The sequence below is a fragment of the Electrophorus electricus genome, chromosome 11 (genome assembly GCF_013358815.1).
Source record: "Electrophorus electricus isolate fEleEle1 chromosome 11, fEleEle1.pri, whole genome shotgun sequence".
Taxonomy (NCBI): Eukaryota; Metazoa; Chordata; class Actinopteri; order Gymnotiformes; family Gymnotidae; genus Electrophorus; species Electrophorus electricus.
In genome coordinates, this window is record NC_049545.1 from 3329778 (window position 1) to 3342794 (window position 13017).

Here is a 13017-nt window from a genome sequence, read left to right on the forward strand (position 1 = left end):
TGCTTCTGTGCAGCCCACCACCTCCAACAATAGCAACAATACCAGTCATTTATGCAGGCAGTGTTCACACCAACCACACTGCCATTTAGCTCTTCCACTGACACAGGAACTCAGAACAACCCACTGTTGGACTGAGGACAGCGTCTTAGCAGTGACATAAGGACACCAGAGAGGCTCTCCGGCCACGCAGCACCGCACCGGGGACGACGGGCCAAGTAAACGCTGGACTTGGCAAACGAGACGCCCAAAGCCTGAGTCCAGCACTCCAGGACGGTGTGACGAAGGGGACGGAGTTAGAGCTGCGTTTGGTCGGCACATCGGAGGTTACCTCTAAACCTCACGGCGGACTCTGGTAAGGAACACTGCCCAGGTCGTGGCGCGAAAGGCCTCATAGAGATGTCGTGTGAAGAGGTCAGCTCCGCCCACGCTTGTGCTGTTGATGAAAGGGTCGTGTTGGTTTCCCAGCATGGCAAGTATGAGGTTTCTCACCTATCTGCAGGGGATCCTTCACAGCCCGCACGCGATAGAGCTGCTCGCCGCGCTGGAACTCGTCGGGGCTCCCATTGGCCAGGCAGGAGTAGAGCCTGCGGTGAACATGACAGACATGGAGAGAAGGAGAACATGAGGAGCTGGGAAAGGCTGAAGACAAACACTCCTAGCAACCCATCATCCAATCGCATTCTCCCATACACTGGGTGCCTCGGTCTCGCTCTCACACGGGGCAACCAAGGGCCCCCACATCTGATACAAATGTCTGTATTAGCGTTTGAGAAGCGGATCTGAGCCCAGCCTGGGGTCCAGCCTCACCTGATGTCCTCCTCGTTCTCAGGAAAGCTCCAGTAGGCAATGCGTAGCTGCAGCTGCTCTGGGACAGGAGGGTAGACCTTCTCCACCACCTCAAATGGGATGTGGAAGGCCACCTGCTTGGCAGACAGCTCCACCAGGGGGATGACCTGTCCATCTGAGAGGGCATGCTATTTCAGCTGAAGCTATGGCAGACCAGGATTCTCACAGAACAGTAATGAGAGACTGGCTTACAGAAACCTGTTGGACAATAGAGTAATACAAGCATACAGTAATCCATCCGTCGTGCCCCTTCTCACTGTGGGTAGTATTCACTCAGCCTAGCAACGCACACACTTCCAGACGGACTGGATGAAATAAAAGTGATCAAATAACCTCATTTGGCGGCGAAACCTGCACAGGCTAAAACCGAAAAAGGACTGCTGACTAACACACCTGCTAGTGATGCTGTGTATCACAGCTGAACATGCTGGGCATCAGATAAGCAGTTTGAACAATGCCGTTATGAAGGGATGGCTGCAGTTCAGACAAACGTTTTTATATTTGGTATTCAGGAGCGAGGGTCAAGACATTAAGCGACCCACTGTGTCCCAGAGACAGACTAAACCTACACACAGAGGCATATAAAAGGGTGTGGGAGCCGGATGGCAGTCAAGAAGTCCTGGCTTGGAACATACGGAAGGGTTACTGCGTCCTTGAGTGGCCTGGATCTTGATCGTCTCCTTGACTAAAAAAATACTAATGAGAATCCAAACTCTAATAATACAAACACTGAATAGACTTCAAAAGATGAAGTCGCATTTAAAAATGCAGTGTCTCTAAAGTAACCTCAATAACCAATTCTGATGGTATACTGCATATGATCAAAAGGCATGCAGAACTGCATGAATAATAACTATAATAATTTATTACATAAAATTACTGCATACACATTTCTCAATGGAACCATTGTTTACTGGAGTAAGACATTTATTATTAATTTTGCTGTTGCTGAATAGGCTTTTTGGGCTTGGTTGGTGTAGAGAGAAGGGTGTGTTCAGCGCTCAAACTAGTCTGCTTAATCAGAGACATTGAAAACTGACTTCATTCAACAACTTGTTCTTTATGTAAAAATATAAAACTGTCAGGCTGAAGCTTGAGCTTATCAGTTTGTCAGCAACAACATACTTGTTTAGCACAGACTGTGTCTACCAAATTCCAAGAAATCTGTTTAAGAAAGTTAACTGCTTACATTCTGCTGACCTTCTTGCGTCATTGCACATGCAAAATATTTTTAATTGTTCAATTAATAACTGAAAATGCTTGTTTTTTTAAAAAAAAAAGTGTTTATATATACACAATTTTACATACATACATATACACATATTATATATATATATATATATATATATATATATATATATATATATATATATATATATATATATAGAGATATATTTTAGTTAGTTAGTTATTTCCCCCCACCACCCCCCACCTCGGGGCCTTAAAAATTTACTTGCAGAGACCATGGGACTGATGATTCAGGCGGAAAATACAGAAAAGCGACTCATGAACAGGGTTTAGTAAGCAGGCTGAAACTGTGTGCAAAGAAATCCATGTCTCTTCATCCTACAACTTTACTGTGAATCTGTTTGACTGTCGATGTATCTGCTTGCCTAAGCCAAGGGGTTTGCTATGAGAAGAAGGGGAAAAAAAACCAAAAACAAAAAACAAACAAAAAAAACAAACAACCCACAAACCACACGCACACACACCACAGTGTGAGGCAACGTCCCAGTAACTCAGCGCCCCGCACTACTACATAGCCAGCGTCAGGACAGTGCCGCCTCATAACCTCACTCAACCTCGGGCATAAAACTTCACAGCCATGTCATAGTTGGAGTCTTAGGTCATTTGGACAAGGGTATCGCTCATCTGCGTTACATTTGTCCAACCCCAGTGAAGGAAACCAGTGGGAAAGTCAGCAATGAGCCACACACGTCATTCGGGTCCATAGCCATTTATACACGGGGAGCAAGTCTTACTGAAAAGACCAAAAACACTCTCTGGGTCCTCAAAAACTTACTGCCCTGCCAGAGAGACTTGGTCCCAGAGGGCATGAACTCGGAGTGGGGTGTGTGAGGCCCAGCCGAGCCAACCGGTACACAACAGTGTCAAACAGGAGGGACTGGAGCCATGACTTCACAGTCGAGCAGTAGTGGGTGACCGTCTCCTAAAAGCAAGACCTGCACAATATATATAGCAAATAACACTGTTATTAGACCACAACACACTGTAGTTGTAACATGGGGGAAAAAAAAGTGTGTGGGTTCCACATGACACAAAGTGAAAGATGGGACAGGAAGACTTGTACAAAACTCTGCACATTTCTCAGGCGCCAATTATGCAAGCCTGCTAATAAGTAGACCCACCCCTACACCAAATCAAGCAGCAGCAGGCTGCCAAAGAGACAGAAATTCCCTCATGTGTAAAATGAAGCAAGTGGGAATGCCAGATACAGTGGCTGACTAACACGTAGGACCAAGTCTCTTATATGTATCCGTTTCCCACAACTCTAGTCACTGGCCCCAAGACCTGCAGCCCAAAAGGGAAGGAAGAGCTGCTATGGAAACTCCATATGAAGGTGCCAGCCCAAGTCGACCTATGCCAAGGGCTTCACACGGTACTTCAGAATAGTCTCTCTAGATCCAGAAGCTTGGTCACCTTTCTTTGCTCATCAGGCCCTCTGAGAGGCCCACCTCAAGCAGCCGCCAGTGAGCAAAAATAACTTACAACAGGTGTGGTAACAGTCTAAAAATATCCCCGTTTCATGGTACCACAGTATTAATTGTCCATTAAAAAAAAAAAAAAAAATAAAAAAAAAAATCACAAAATGTTGCTGGGAATTAACAGAACAATTTATTACAAAGCGGTTTACAAAAGTTGCTCTGTACATCCTTGTACAGCCAATTTTTGTTCAGTTATGCCAAGTAAATAGCTCAACACTATACAGTCTATGGCTGCACTCCGACACGGGCTCTCATTACTATAGTTAAAACCGGACATTTCTGGTTTGCATGGACTTAAAAGAAAAGCAGTACTACTGATGAGAAACGTATGAGCTAATTATTCAGCGCTTTAGAGATGTGTGCAGGTCATAGTGTTATTTAACGCTGGTTTTTTCCAAACTGGGAGTAGTGAGAATTCATTTTGTAGCAGGTTGTGGACAAAAGCAATGTTTAAAAAAAAATACAAATTTTAAATCCTGTATTTTTGTAAATAATAAATTCACTAAAACAATATATTTGTGGTATGTACAAACTGTCAATGTAAGATGAAACAAATGGCGACCACACGGAAAGGCACATGTGCTGAGATTTGCTTTCTTTTCTTTTTAAAAGTTTTTTAAAGAGGGACAGAAGCCCTGACTAGCACAGCTGTACGCAGCCAACTTCATTAACTAAGACAAAAGGTTTTCTTATTTGTGCTCAACAATGCCATGTCTTCTGTGCGTGAAGGAATCATGTATGATGAAGCCCACTGGAAGTGGCATATTCTCAAAGGGCAGAGACCATGTTTATATAGAGAATTACTCAGCCAAAGGCTTTTCCACAGAGTGAGTGTGAGTGTTCCTGTATGCAAAAACAGGGATTACGATTTGGGGGGTATCTGGGGGGGGGTTACGAACTCTAACCAACATTTTTAGGAAGTTGCTGGGCACAAATGTAATGCAAAAACACTGGTGCAAGGAACAAAAACAAAAACAAACAAACTAGACAGTAATAGATGAAAACGTGTTCGTCAGTATTTTGAAAAAGGTGAAGTAACCGTCCAACTATAAACCGTGAAAGCGTTACAACCCTGGTCACATGCCACATATCGATCAATGGCAGACAGTTATATGAGGTGTTGTATTCAGACACCGTCATCCAAGTGTTGAGGTATTTAATATAAATGTATACATGTATATATTTTTAATTAGCTATTTAAAAGGAGAACAATCGGCAACTGTGTAGCATCACATCAAAGTGATGTCAAAGTGTCTTTAATGAGAGAATAATTTATACCTGGGGGGGGGGGGGAGATTGTGACCAAGGCCAGGTGACACGTAAAAATTATACCATAATTTGCATGAGAGAGAAGGAGACCGTGAGAAAGACTGTGTGTAAGGGTGAGCGAGTGGGTGTTTATTTGGTCACCCCCCCCCCCAGTCATGTGGCACAGTCAGAGTCATAGGGTGACTAAAACGGGGCTCCTTGTTAAACAGGAGGGTGACGGACAGCTGGGGCGCTGGTGCTCACCCGCCGGTCTGATGCAGCACTACTCACAGACCTGACGCACAGAGCTCAACAAACGAAGAACAAAAGACCGCTGCACCCCCAAAACTCTAAACGGACCACCGCACCGGTGGGGCCGTGCTCCTGTGCCGAAAAAAAAAAAAAAGACCCCCCAGGCAGGAGAAATGTCTCCACATGTGGCTGAAAACGAGGGGATTTTAGAGCCCGACGAAGGAGCTACACAAGATCGGCAGCATTATGCAGCATCATTAAACTGGGGGGGTTACTGCTTAACCACAATACCCTGCTCCAAGGCAGTGACCTGAACAAGACAAAGCTCTTTTTACAGCCTTCCCCACGCTGCACTACACCCAACCCCCACAGCTCCTTCAATCCAAACACCACAAGGCCCGTGTCTAGGGGAAAAAAAAGCCCCCTCACTGACTCTCTTATTAGTCAAAATACTACACACAACAATCCAACATTGTGGAATGTTGCTTTCGCACCATAAAGTTGGCCTGTTCGGGCACTTCTGGATCAGTGTGGTTGGATCAGGATTTTTGATTGGTCAGAACTTCTCTAAAAACACGAGGAACTGTCAGTAAGGACACAGTTAACCCAGACAGTCTTCCAAACTCAATGACTGATTCAGACTCCGCAACTACTTTCCTTGAAATTTAAAAAAAGAAAAAAAAGTGAGCCAAATATCAGTTCTGAGAAATGAACAAGTTGTTGAATTTAATGATAAGACAATGACCTATGTACTTAAAACAAATAAATACTAAGAAAATAAAAAGTTAGTTATTTGGTGTGAAAAGCATGACAGAACACACTTTTTATGTGCATTCCAGACGCTGATTAAACTCTTTGTGCCACATTCTCAGAGTCTTGTTGAAGTCTAACTTTCTAGTCTTTTTTTGTTACAGGATGTATGACAGTTAGATTTAATTTTAACCAACCACTGCTTAATTTTATGCAACACACCGCTAATCTCTAAAACCACTCTGGAGGTTTCGAACTTTCAAAAGGCTCAACAGTTATGTGACAGTGTTGTCCAGCAATTCAGAACATATCCTCTGCTCTAAGGTCAGAGGTAAGGGAAGAAGGCAATGACAGGGATCGCATTACAATGACAATGAGCACACAAGCTGTTTTGCAACACACGGGAGAATGTTTTTGTTTGTTTTTTTAAACTTACCTTTAATCTTAACTGTGGGTGAATTCGGACCAGCAGACTGTTTCCTCCATCCTCTCCAGTTCTGACAGAGGCTCTCCGCCTCCGATATAAACGAGCAAAGGGAATCCTCTTCAAAACGGTCAGAGTCTTCGAAGGAGAACCTCTCTCCGTCTTCCCACTCGGCGAACATCAGTTCCATCACATGCGAAGTTTGCAACTATGAAAATCCGAGGACTTCAACAAGGAGTGAATGAACTGTGGCTTGTGGGAGGACGGCTGGCAGCTGACAGGGGAGTTGCAGCCAGCCTGCATGGGCGAAGCACACCTCCAGTGGGGCAGCACCAGGTGGGGGAGGGGACCTGAACAGGGTCAAAACAGCACGGCAACTCTCCTAACTCTCTCCAAAGCTCGCAGCCTTCTTCGCTTTTGCTCTCGACGCACTGTGGCAGTTTACGATGACAACGTGTACGGTGCATCAAAGGACACCCGTTCACCACCGATCATATCGGTCATATGTGCACTTCAGGCAACGTCACGCACAATCAATCCATGTTTTGCAATGTATTCACACTATAAAACTTTTTGTTTTTTATAAAAGGGCTTTAATTATCAAATAGGCCGTGAGTTCGCGACGAAGTGAAAAGACAAACATTAAAGATGCAAGGTTTTTCGTGTCCAACTAAGCTAGATAATACCTTTCCCCCCCATTTCTGCTGAGAGAAGTATAACGGCACCCGTTCATGTGCGAGTGGCTCCGGGAGCAGGTTCACTCCAAACTCCACACGAAGGGTTTTTTGGTTTTTGTTTTGTTTTTTGTTTTTTTTTTGGAGCTGCTGGCCCTTCGTTAAGTTAGCAAGGCTGAAATAGCGAAAAAACATTAGCTCATGCACTTAATCGGAGACGTCCAGCTGTTTGCAAACTTGGCAAAAGTTAACTATTTTTTCTTGCATTACAACTACTTTCTCCTTCCCCTGCTTGTGTCCCACAAAAGCGCCTCGGTTAGCAAAGCTAGCCAAGCTAGCTAACCTAGACAGGGCGAGAACAGGCCCTTACTCCAACGACGGACTTACCTACTCTTTTTGTAAACCCGACCGGTCTGAAACGACCGATCAAATTCCTCTAATTAAGATCACCGGTCTTCGACGTTTGCAAATTGTAGTTCAGGCAAAAAAGAGAGAGGACGAGAGACGGCTAGCGTGAGCTAGCGGCTCGGCTAACGGCTAGCCGGCTAGCGGAGTAGTTTGGAGGCTAGTCGGCACGTTTGAATAATGCGTGTTGACACGACGTGAGCCGACATTACTCAATAAAACAACGCGTCCTAAACCCTTTGAAAACAAGCCTCGACCGGTATTCAAACAAGGTTTTTAATACCGACTCGCTCTGTGAGGAAACGCTCGCTCCCCCGACCCCGGTCTGAACACACAAGTCGCTGCTCCACAAACAAAAACAAAAAAAAAAAACCAACAAAAAAAAAAAAAACCCCGAGTTGGTTTTTATTCAGCGATTTTGTGATTGTCGCCCAATGTTCAAGTCAACAAAGCCTCGCTAGCCAGCGGAGCGAGTTAATCGGTCGTGTAATACGCGCTTGACATTTGTTCACCGGCGAATATGTCTCTCCAGCAGCTGTGTGTTTAGTTTGCGCTGCCACAGATGCCCTCTCGTCTCTCCCCTACAACACCGAGTGGCCGCCTGCGCTCCAGGTCTCCCACCAGCTTGCTCGGTCCTCGCCTCCCAGTTTCCGCAGGCTCGGTCTGCTCCCACTGCGATCCCTGCCGATGGCTCTACACCCAGTGTGTCTCAGAAGCCGACCAAACCGAGCCGGGCTCCCCCAGATCCCTTCCTCCCGTGCCCCGTTTCCTCGCTGTCTCCGCTGTGGAAGATGGCTCTGCGCTCTCCGGCCTCAGCGGGCTGTCCGGCCCCCATCAGCTGATCTGGGCTTCCGCAGCACATGTGACGCTTAAATGCTGTAATCTTAATCTGCAAAACTGCACACCCTTGTTTGATTTATTCAAAATAACATTTTTTTCCCTTAACTCTCTTGTATTTCATGTTCTTTATGCTTTATGCAGCATGGTGTATTTGGTCAAGTGTAACTTCTCGCTGGTTCCTTTTAAATAAAACCTTATGATTGCAAACAGAGACGCTGGAGTTGGCTGGACTGTTACCTGTGCTGCTTCTGTTATTCTGTGTGTTTTATTGCCTACAAAAATCTTCAGTCAAATTTCCCATTGCGACCTACTTATTTGAAGGTCTTATAATAACAATACTACAACTACTACTAACAGTAATTTATTAATAATAATAATAATAATAATAGATACATGAACTTGAAGACAGGTGTGGATTTACTATAAAAACTGCCAAATTCAATAGTAAAAATAAAAATATAATATAATGATAAAAGTAATGATTTCTATACCATGTATATCACTGTGGTACTGCATAAAAACTAAACGCACAGAGTAATGCTGTCATATGATGCAGTACTGGCAGTGCAGTATATGACTGCAAAAACAAGCAAGTGCTACTTACCTCTCTAAACACAGCTAACCTAAAGGCAGAGAACATTGAGCTAATTTGCTAGCTATATGATGAATACAAATACAGTCCTAGAAGCAAGCAAAACCCAGCTGATATCATTTTTTCCCCATACATGTACAGACTACAGCTGTGTGTAAGACAAATATATTATGGGAAGTGGAGATACTTTTAAAATCTGTTACGCTCTTCCTGTCCAGCTCACTTCCTCCCTCCAGCTGACCGCACAGCACCACATTAGGATCTCACAAGCACAGCCACTGGTGTCCAGGAGTTGTCCAGCTCTGGGTTTAATGGACCAACTGCCCCTGTTTGATGTAATGTTTTGTGTGACAGTGGTAGGTCAGTAGGTGTGTATTTCAGTGCAATTAACAAGCATCACCTGGTCAGTCATCATCAATTTCGTTTCTGTGACAAGATGCCAAAAATCGTTCAAAAATCAGATGAAAGGAGGCGTATCCTGAACATCCATTACACTGCTCTTGTAGAGAAATGTAAGTGACGCCATCGTCTGAGGTCATTCACGTTTGTCTTAAGGTATCAGGGTCCGAATCGTATTCTCCATAGTTTGTTAAACCTTTCCTCGCCACTTTTTTTTTTCAGAATTTATTTATTTTCAGGGATTTACTTGTGGTTCTTGGTTGCCAGCAGACAAAGATGATCAACTTGCATTTAATATCTGTCCCCCTGGCTTAGGCGACTTCTCCATGGAAAGACATTGGTGAGCTAGTCTCAGATGACCTGTTCAGATGCAGGACAGCATGTGCTGTCTTTGCACAATGACCAAAAGTGACAAAAGCTTGTGTTCTTCTATGTCATCTCCTCTGTTAAGGGCCTACAAGATTTTCCCACCAGTGATTTGGCATCCACACACTGGAAGGTATGCTCATCGTCTGTAGAGTATGCTGGTCTTCACGGTTTCATTTCCTAAGCAGCCATAACCCTATTTCATTTACTCTTTGTATGCACAAAGTGAATTCCCAAAGTGAGCAGGGATCCCGCCCACAAAGGCACAACAGAAGAGCCAGTGATTGCAACTAGCCCCAGTCAGGGGAGGCATGATCACACCCACCTGCTCCAGCTTAGGGTGGGCCAATGGTAGCATGCGATACGGCAAGCTCGCGAGGTCCTACCAGGCACTTCCTCCGGCTCATTCCATTACTAACACATTGTTTCTGCTTTGTGTCCCTGACAAACTCCCAGGACTGCTGTGCCAGATGCCACCTTGGCAGCTTCTTTCTGTCTTCGCAAGTCATGCTGCATGCCCGGCCCTCTGAAGCTCTGGCTTTCTGGATCCGCCATGTGTCTACCTCTTCCCGGTTCCCAGCACAATCTTTCTCCTCCACGGAGCAGTACTGTTTGTAAATAAATCATTCCTCTGAGGGTTGCACTTTCCACTTGCCATGGGGTAACTTCCTGAGTTCCTCTGCATTTCAAGTAGCTGATACTTCCAACTGAAAGTGAGATGGATGAATGTCTCAGTAGTTTCTGGATAATTCATTGTTACAGAAGGTAAGTCTGCACTAATGCTCATCATGGGTCCAGCTGCTGACTTGATGACCAGACACATCCTGCACTCCATCTCCTTGAACATCTGCAACATGGGCCAGCTGTGCTAGAGAAGGGCCCCAGTTAAGGCAATGCAATGCATTGGGCCTCGCCAATGACTTCCTTCTGAGTGCGTCAGTAGCTACATTCTTTGGGTCTGGAATGCGTTTGATGTTTAACTCATAACACACCAATTTAGTAACTCACCTCTGTTCACACATCCAGTCTTAGTTTAATGTGTCAGGAAAGTTCTCTCATACTGCAAACTTCAGAGCAAAGCTGTCTGTGCACTGCATGCTTTGTTTTACTATGAAAAGACAATCAATCATGGAATTAGTCTATTTTCAAGCACGTCCTCTTTCCTTTTTAAGAATATGGAGCCCTGGATCCTGCGGTAAAGTCAAACAATGGTCTGGCAAAAGCAAACTATAACAAAACCCCCTGATAAATATAGATAGAACCCGCCCATAATAACTCTTCTACGAAATCAGTTTCAGACATACCAATCACTATAACACTAACTTCACTCATAGTGTTGACTGGCTTGCTTGACATTTTCTTGGGTCAGGGGTTAAGGCTAGGGGTTAGAGTTAAAGGGCAACAGCTTAAAGATACAAAGTTTCCCGGGTCTAAGCCTTTTATTTGGTCTGAAAACAAGAACCTTATCCAGACAGCAGCAGGCTAAATCTTCCGATCCTCAAAAACGTTGAATATCAGTCTCATGAATATTTCTGGGCTGTTAAATAGTCCCTACAGCTAAGGGTTGTACTCATATAAATCAAGGGCCGGGGTTAAAGGGGTGAGCTTGTGATCATGTTCTATGTAGCAACATTGTAGGAGCCTGAGGTGGAGAACAAAGCATTACCTTACAAAGCAGCCAGACCACTGGTTTGATGAGGAAGAATGTGTGTGTTTTCCCCTGTAATCGAATGAAGCCATCCAAAGTCAGTACAGAATCTTGTGTCACTGTTCCTCTCCTGCACAGTTGCAAGAGATGAAGGAAACCCATCATGATTTTTTATCCAGTTATCTCGTTAGGGTGCGATGCACCAAACAGGTCGCTCTGTCCCAGTTAAGCTCGCGACAAGCAAAGACTGACTCATACTTGGCCATCAACTGAACAATCTCCTTCCAGACGGGAGACAGGTAATAGGAATCCAAACCAGTGCCTGTCTCTAATTGACACAACGTGTCACTGGTTCCACCTTCCAGTCTACAGACACTGTCAGTCTGTCGGTACTGGAGGTGTGATGCTGGCACACTGGGTCTGCCATGAAAATGTGATCCTACTGTGTGAGTGCAAATGTGTTTATATGTTTTGGGTGGGCAGAACCAAAGTCCTCTAATGCTTCACATGAGAAAATGGCAGCTAATGGCAGTGAATAGTGTGCGTCACAAATTAATCGTTTCTAGTAGCCAGCCAGCTGCTGTTTGTTGACTCAGTCATGAAAGCACTACCTACATAAAGATTCAGAGGATTTAAGTGTGTCCCCAGGACTAAAATGCATCTGAGCAGAACTCACACCTCTCATCTAAATACATGCCCTACGTACGTTAGCAAAAGGAGAACACGGGATACTCACGATGTTAGTAGAATATCCTATAAGTGATGCATTCTGTCTCATTTAACTATTTGTGTTTTCTTTTTGTGTTTTTATTTTTAATCGGGTACATTTATATTGGATTACACCCATCATTCATTACATCATTAATGAAGCAGAAACTTACATCAAAGGGCAGGTTTGCTGTGTGTAAACTCCAACTATCCCCATCATTTCCAAACCCTCAGCAATAGCTGTAGCACCGAGAACCTCAACACTTTACCGCAGCTGGGCACTGCACTTCAACACAGCCCAAGACTGTTACTGTGTGAACCTCAGACAACCCCAACAAACCTTGGAAAACATGGTTTTCAAACTGGGGAACACTTTATAGTTCCTTGATAAAATGTCTTTAGATATTCTACTGAACATGCCTTTTGACAGGTCTCATTGACATGTTTGAACATTTTTAATTGGGCATGATCTACTGCAGCATTTGGAAGACACTGCAAAAATTACAAATTTGCCTCTGGAGAGTGTTTGATCACAGTGAGAAGAGGCAGAAAAAGAGAGGTTTTTGTGCACTAAAGCCATCAGAGGCATTGTTCTGTTTACAATTACAAATGGTGACAAACAGCAATTTAATAACATATGGGTTGAAAAAGTCCAAACTTGCACTTTAAGGAAAACAACACTTAATGCACTGGACATCATAGTGCACCAAAGAGCATTTTCTTCGATAACAGGAGTTATGACAGTTATTTATGTAAACATTACTGTAGGTATCAACCTGATACACAGATAAATAACACAATTCAAAATCTAATGCAACAAACGAATACTCAACATAATACAGTACATGTGATTTCTAATGCAGTTTTGTTGCATATTAAATGGTGTATTAATGGATGATGGTTCCCAATTTCAATCCACTTTGCTATGTGTAATTATTACAGATGGCCCATTAATCTTATACCTACACCATTCAGAGAGGTTTTTCATAGGGCTGAGGAATCTGGGAGTCCGTTTATGTTGGGTACAAGATAAGAAAGTGTGGGCTGGGTCTTGGCGTGTTTCACCACTCTGACCATGTTAGCTCCACGTAAAAAAACGAAAAACATTTGACTACTTATGTACAGTTATGTTTAATCTG

The 13017-nt window shown here is 44.0% G+C and overlaps 1 protein-coding gene across 3 annotated transcripts in view; it reads right to left on the reverse strand.

Annotated features, from left to right (window-relative positions):
- Positions 1-8148, reverse strand: part of zswim8 (zinc finger, SWIM-type containing 8) — a 30834-nt gene extending 22686 nt beyond the window's left edge. For all 3 annotated transcript variants that reach the window (XM_035531337.1, XM_035531336.1, XM_035531338.1), the window contains exons 1-3: positions 6259-8148; positions 808-961; positions 490-584 (exon numbers count right to left, since the gene is read on the reverse strand). In XM_035531337.1, the coding sequence (XP_035387230.1) occupies positions 490-584; positions 808-961; positions 6259-6436 (427 nt within the window). In that variant the 5' untranslated portion in view covers positions 6437-8148. The remainder of the gene's footprint in view (positions 1-489; positions 585-807; positions 962-6258) is intronic.
- Positions 8149-13017: the final 4869 nt, after the last annotated feature.